The following is a 7,695-nucleotide window of genomic DNA, read 5'->3' on the forward strand; positions in this document are numbered from 1 at the left end:
TACCATAAGGAGCATTCCTCAACACCAAATTCTTTAAATGATATTTATATATCCTCAGAAAATCCCTCAATATCATTAAATCCGGAATACTTTTTATTGACTGTAATTTTATTTATTATTTTGCCCTCTGGCTTATTTTTAGAGATTTTAAAAAAATATATATAAGGTAAAAATTTAAGTCAATAATATATGGGGGGCCCAGAAATACAATTTTATCCACATTTCTGTTTTTCTTTAGCTTGAATATTGATCGAAATAAGGCCGTCGTACAGAAATCTTAAACGATGGGAGTAATTCCATGATTTGAAATCGTTCAGTTAATTACTGCTATTAGTCACTTACGAGAAAGTTGCTAGTTTACTCCGGACCAAATACTGTTACAAATACAAATTCTCTTCTGCAACTCATGTCTTTTCCTTTGAAGTTTTAGCTTTACTAATCTCTCAATTCTGCTAACCGATTCAGTTTATTTATTTCAGCAAAAATAATAAATCCAATATTTTTTCTTTTGTATTATAACCGCTTACTGCTGTTTCTGCTCACTGTATTGCTTAAAATGGAAATTTCACGAGGCGATAGTCTGTAGGCACAATTACTTGATGTATCTTTATCAAACGAATCAATTTTCACAGGATGGAAAAATAAATCAAGTGCGGTGCTGTGCGTGCATCACACAACGTTCACTTACCACCCTACTTCAATCGAAATAATTCCTCGGTTCAGTAAAGATACGTCGAAATTATTCACTTTGGCAATATTTTCTTTTATTATTTTTTTCATAAAAATACTTTTAATAATATTTCTAGTTCCATAATTTTAACATTTTTTTTATTTTAGAGTTCTATGTCACTATAGCACTTACAGCAAATTTAATTGATGTATATATATGTATACAGTTGTAAATAACAATAAATAAATTATTTTAAAAAAAACTTTTTAGTATGGCCGAAATATAAAAAATATAAAAGTCAACTAAAATTGAAATTTTGTTTTATTTTTATATATGAGTATAATTTATTCAATCCTAAATTATTACTGAATAAATACTGAAAGTACCAAGAATAATTTTATGGAGTTAGTAATACGAAAATTCCAAAAATCTGAAACTGAGGGTGTACAATGCCATAAAATCAGCTCTGATATACGGCTGAGAGACTTGGCTCTAACAGGTACCATAGAAAGCAGAGTCGAGAGATTTGAACAAAAAGTCATCCATATTACAAGAGCGATCTGGGATAAGAGCCTTAACACAGGTAGGATAGGAGAGACTGGTCAATCAATATCTCATATGAAGGCAAAGAGGTTAAGATAGGCGGGACATGTGGCTCGAAGCAATCCATCAGCCTTTAAGGAACAATGAACGCTAGTATAGTAGGCAAGAGAACACCTGGGAGACCAAAAACCAGATGGATAGACAGAAAACAAAGATGCGAAAGAGCTGCATGCAGAAAAATGGAAAGCAGTAGCCCAAGATAGGCAGGCGTGGAGAAGGGTGGTTTGGGCGGCCAAAAAGATCTACAAAGTCTGTAGAGCAAACCAGAAAAATAAAATAAATAAAAATAAAAAGTCATTCTCTCAATTATAAGGTTAAGTGAAATTAAAAAAAGTAAGTATTTAACAACTAAATCATAATTACTATCTCTATTAATTTCTACAGTTTTATAAGTTGTATATTATTTTTTTCTAAAATCTTTGGTTTTCCAATGGTATGTAATAAGTCAATATTATTACTCTTTTTTCCGGAAATGTGTTTTCAACCCAAAAAATTTATCATTCAATTTTTTTTTTTTTTAAACAAGTATTTTAACTTACGCCATAAAAAATATGAAAGTTTGTTTACATCATGTAAAAAATTAATGTTAACACTGTAAAATGTATCGGTTAGTCGTGAAACTTTCGATTGTTAGAAAAAGGTCCAAAATTAATAGGAAAATTAAAAAATCTTTCGGATAATCAGGGATTCCGATACAGATAATCAGGATAAGCTAGGTTCTACTTTATATAATGTACAATTATTTATGTAACCAATAAATAATAATAGTATAAATATGTTAATTATCTATATTTCTATTTCTAAAAGGTTTTTTTAATCATCTATAATAGCATTGCACTAAAGAATATTATACAATATACGGTAATTATTATATAAAATCAACTATATGCCTTTAGAATAAAAAAAAAATAATAACTAAAAAAATCAATACTTGAATTATTTAAAAAACTACATTCTACCTAATATAACCAAAAATAAATAAATTGAACCATTACAACATTCCCATCTATACTGCTCTATATATCTACTCAGCGCAGTAAAATCATTTTTAAAAAAAATTAAAATAAAAGGAAACAGAATACGTAAGCGTTCATATTATGATGAAATTGTTAGTAAACTGACCTTAATATTCAACAGAAGTTTCGACTTATGACTTACTTTATTTGCAGTTGTCTATGCCGTGCTCTTCTGGTGGCTCCCTTCTCTATGAAGCCACCTCTTTGTTTATCAGAACCTGGAAAAAAAAAAATATATTCAGACTTGCTATAAGATTATTTTTTAAAAAATTATCACAAAGAAAAACTGAACCCTTAATTACACTGAAGAAATCCAACATTGAATTTTTTTTTCTACCTGACCCGTAGGGTAGAGTTGTATAAATTAAATGCATGTAAAAAATATCTGATCATTGGGTCGTAATAAGAAATATATATAAACCATCTCATAATGAATACAATTTAGACAGTTATATACACAATTGAGTCTATATAAGTCATTGTGATGAAGTCAGAAAATCATCGCTAACGACCAGGGTATAAAAGGAATAAGGAGGTACTGTCATAGATTGAGAAAAAAAAAAGGAATTAACAGATGAACATTGTCAAACTATAAATATCAAAAAATCTTTTTATATTTAATAACTTATCTATTGTTATTTACAACTGTATAAAAATATATACAAACACTAAATTTGCTATAAGATATAAAATGACATGATACAAACATGTGGAGAACTACCCATAGATAGAACTCCGATAACATTTCTAGAGGAAAAGTTCTCGGGACCATCTTCTTTTCAGACGCCTAGGAAGATTATCAGTTAATGAAGCCAGGTAAGAAACAAGTGGGTTTGGGTGGTTGGGAAGTTTATCATGGTAAGAATTGTATCTGGTTCAGGCCAAATCGGCGCTGAGATCCTGGTTTAGAGGAGCCCCAAAGCTCAACTCCGTATGTACAGATAGGCCTTATTGTAGTCATGTTCATCAGTCTTTTCTAGTGGATTGGAAATTCAAACCGTTTATCTAGTAAATGTTTTAGTAGTCCTAATGAAGATCAGTTTCCTAAATTTTCAGTCTTGTATGAGGATTCCATGTAAGTCGTTTGTCAAGATGTAGTCCTAAGTAACGGATCTGTTCGACAGGAATAAGTAGGGTATTATTAAAGGATACAGTGGAGCAGGAAATCATGTGTTTACGACGAATGTGATCTGGTGGGATTTATTCGAATTTATTTAAATCCTTCAATTTCGGTACCATTATTCAATTATTCAAATCATGTGGGATTGGAGGGTTTAGGATACAGTGTAGGGGTCTTTTCAGTCTTGTTAGAGGATTCCATGTCAGTCGTTTGTCCAGATGTAGTCCGGATCTGTTCGACAGGAATAAGTGGGGTACTATTAAAAGATGCTGTGGAGCAGGAAATCATGAGTTTACGACGAAGGGTAAATGTGATTGGAATTTATTTTAGTCCTACAGTTTTGGCACAATTCTTCAAGGGTATAAAAAAATCAAAATTGAAATTATTTCATGAGTCCCTAAATATGGGGGGAGCCTAATTAGTCCAAGTGAAGACAGATCTTGAAAATCGGAATCAAGAAGGAACCAGCGGCTTTACTTTCCGAGGAATATCTCCTATTCTCTTGCCCAGGGTGGGCATACTCTCCATTTGTCGCCTGAGGTGAACATTCTACAAGATTTCTCACTGAGCTAAAATCAAGAGACAAGAACTATTACAGATGAAGACCAAGACCCAGTATACAGGGCAGCAACATAATCTAGAAGTAACACTTCACATTTGCAACCAGTTGTAACGATCCGAATTCTTCAAAACATTTAATAAGCTCTTAATTGTTAAAAGAATATTATCATTCATAAAACATAGTTTTAGATTATATGATGCTAATTACTAATGATTAAACAAATACGTTACGCAACAATATTAATGGCCAATATTCATGTGTAACTGATTAAACATAGAAAATATTTTACATTAATAATGATAATTGACAAAATTAGTCATTGGTAAAAATGTAAAATTATAGTTGTTTAAAATTAGTAGATAATTTGTTAAACCTTATTTTTTATTTATGTTAAAAGGTATTCCATGAAATATTTCATTGGTTGGTTTAACTTGTTTGCTTATTAATAAATGACTTATTCTGAATATTATTGTGTCATTATTCCAGTTCAGTTCCAAGGTATAATAAATTATTCAGACAAATTAGATCTTATCATTTTTATTTACTACGCCGCCTCGATTATGAATATATTTACTAAAGAAAATAATTCAAAATTCAATACACCCTTTAGGGACGAATACCACAATAAAAGCGATCCAAAGTAAATTAATTAATTTGATTGATTATTTAGTACTAATTTATAATTAATTAATTTAAGAGGAAGATCTTTGTAATACATTAATTTCAATTATTTACGTTACAAATAATAGTTATATTATGCCGGGAAAAAGAAAAACTTTTAATAATTTTTCATTCTCATTTAATTTTATCTTCCGATTATAGTTCGTTTGCCTAAATGAATTTTTAAAAAATTTAAATAAATTTCTTAAAAATTTTTGTTATCTTTAAAAATTCATTGATTTCGAGGCCGTGATTGAAAGTCGCGTTGGAGTGAATGTTCAAAGCGCGCGAATTCGACCTGGGTTCGTTTCCCACCTTCAGTTAATTTTAATTTCGTGGATCTCCTACAAAATGGTTGACAATCACAGCTTGGTTAGAACAGGGCCGTCTGCTCTATCTAGGTGGCTACCTAGAAGGCTTTCTAGGTTAGCGAAAAAGACAATGGACCTTGCTGGACCAGTCTCCTAACAATAATGGTTCCAGTACCTTTCAGGTCTTATGTCGCCTTTACCAGCCTGCAATTACTACGCTGTAGTTTTTTTTGCTTTCTCATTGTTAAATATTGGTGTCTTTGTACCCATAAATTTTTTGGTTTGTTGCAAACTACAGATTTCCACTTATTATTGTACAGTAACGCCCTAATGTTATTTGGGTGAACTAAATGCGTGATCCATTTCAACTTCCTCGATTTCATGGTACCTATATACAAAGAACTGGTCTGTACTGTCGGTTTTTCAGGTAATAAACTGTCAACAAGGTGACCAAGTAAGAGGAGAAAGCTATGGGCAGGCTTGGACCAACCGTAGTTGGTAGAGTTGGCCGTTGTAACCCTGCTAAGGATTAAAATGGTACTTACCCTTTTCGTAAGGGGTCGTGGTTAAGAAGGTTTTGCAGGGGGGCATTCGAAATAAGCCATTTTGGCGGAGTCGATTTATATAAATTTATTTGTTTTTGGATAGGTTCTTTATCTACACTATGATTTTCACATGAACAAAGTATATTCGACAGAATACTATTTTTTTTATATTTATTTACTTTTAAGCCAATTCACTCTGCTTGTCTTATCTCTTATCAAAGTCACACCACGAATATCTCCGTCCTTTTGTTTACTTCCAAGCATTGTTATATCATCTGTACACAGCCAAGCACCTTTTGTCCTATTGCGAAACACTTCCTTATGTTTTCTTAAAGAATTTTTCTTAAAATTCAGGTTTAACAGCATGAACGGAAGGCCACCTGGCTTGCTGAAGGCATGGTCTGCCTTAAAAATCTTTCAGATTATCATATCAGTACTCAGTATTAAGGTTCTTCAGTGCTTGCCAAGATCACAGCTTTGTTCAGTTATACATACGAATTAATAGAGCCTCTTCTCATTTCTCATACTTTTTTAGATTTCTCCCCGAAAAGCTGCTTTGGATGTTTTCCAAATTTTCATGACTTCCATTCAGGCTTTGGCTCTGGCCAAAATTTATTTTACATTTCCTGGAAAGTGCAGTCTCCCGCGAAGAGGTAGTCATCATTGAGGCATGTGCTAGATCCTTTAGAACATTATAATTTTTTTTAAGAGTAACTACTTAGTAAGAATAGTCTTTAAAAAAGTTATACTTAGGAAATTGAGTAACCCCTTAGACCGCAACTCTTTAAGAAACTTCAGGAATTACAAAAATCGAATAGTTTGTCTAACAAGGTAACATCAGAGAGGTGGTACTATCAAGGTATTAAGAAACGGCACTTTTATCTTTTATGATTTGTTTAATTACCGAGAATGTAGACGTTTTGTTACATAACTGTTATTACAGAGCGACTTGAATTCTTCCATGATTAATTAGTATGAATACTAATGTCTTCTTTATGATCAAAACAAGAATGTTCCGGGAAGTTATTGACGGTCTTAAAGCAATAATTAATGTGTTTTTTTTTTCTTTTTTCAAGGAATACTCACTTCTTTATTTACTCATTGCATACGTTTCGGACTATTTTCTATCATCTGTAATTATATTAGAAAAATTAGATCTTATCAACCCTTTACATTCATTTCTACATTTATCTAATTTATGACTATATTATACACTGTATAACAATCATTTTAACGAATACAAAAAAAAAAAGTAGAGTACTACCTATTAGTAGTTTCTCTACATGCCTGTTTCATACCATTATGACCTTACAACAAATTTAATAGATGTATTATTATGAACGGTTGTAAATGTCAATAAATAAATAATAATAAAAAAAGCTAAATTTCAATACATTTTTATTTAATTACCATGATTCATCTGTATATTCCTTATCGTCCTTTAATTTTAATCTCCCATTTCTGAAAATAATTGTTATACAGTGTGTGATATAGTCATAAATTAAGATTCATAAGATCTAATTTGTTCATTATAAAATGAGAAATTGTCCGAAAGGTGAAAGTGAAAATAGTGATGATATACCTCGAAAAAAGTAAAAATACAAAAATTAAACACACTGCCCAAGTTAATTTTATCTTTATTTGAAAATTATTCATGAAACTATAATGAACGTATCTATTAAAAATTACACTAATTATTTTCTTATTTATTATACCTTATCTCAATAGATTTGTTATTCACAATCAATAAATATCTGTTACAACAAAGTCCGTATTAAAAATAAATTGATGAAAACATATTGATATATTTTTACATACTTCTTTAATAAAAAATACTAATGTTGATAAGTAATAAAGAAGAAAGCATTTCATTAAATTTTTTTTTTTATTTAATTCATTTTTATTCAATCAACTAAACTTAGTTTTTGAAAAAATTAACTTACATTCGATTCGAGTATATTTAATATACATTAATATATAAATGTACAGGTTTTCAATTCCAGTGACGCGGTAGTGGGAGCCAGTCTGGTTTAAATTTTCTAGACTGAATGTAAACGTTGTACACAGAAATGTATGTGTTTAAGTCTATTTCTAGTTATTTTATTGTTATTTAATTTATTAATATTTTCTGGAAATATCACGTGAAAGTACTCTCTTATCCCTATCACCAATATTCTTTAGTAAGAGATGTTAATTAAAACAGATTAA

General features: G+C 30.5%; 1 protein-coding gene across 6 annotated transcripts in view; it reads right to left on the minus strand.

Annotated features, from left to right (window-relative positions):
- LOC106681419 (solute carrier family 41 member 1) overlaps nt 1-7,695 on the minus strand; it is a 197,404-nt gene that overhangs the window by 47,305 nt on the left and 142,404 nt on the right. For 5 of the 6 annotated variants that reach the window (XM_014421732.3, XM_067044640.1, XM_014421733.3 and 2 more), the window contains exon 2: nt 2,432-2,507. In XM_014421732.3, the coding sequence (XP_014277218.1) occupies nt 2,432-2,507 (76 nt within the window). Of the gene's footprint in view, nt 1-2,395; nt 2,508-7,695 lie in introns of all 6 variants that reach the window. The other variant, XM_014421735.3, reaches the window with a different exon arrangement.

Source organism: Halyomorpha halys, unplaced genomic scaffold (genome assembly GCF_000696795.3).
Source record: "Halyomorpha halys isolate HHAL.00 unplaced genomic scaffold, Hhal_1.1 Scaffold337.1, whole genome shotgun sequence".
NCBI classification, from domain to species: domain Eukaryota; kingdom Metazoa; phylum Arthropoda; class Insecta; order Hemiptera; family Pentatomidae; genus Halyomorpha; species Halyomorpha halys.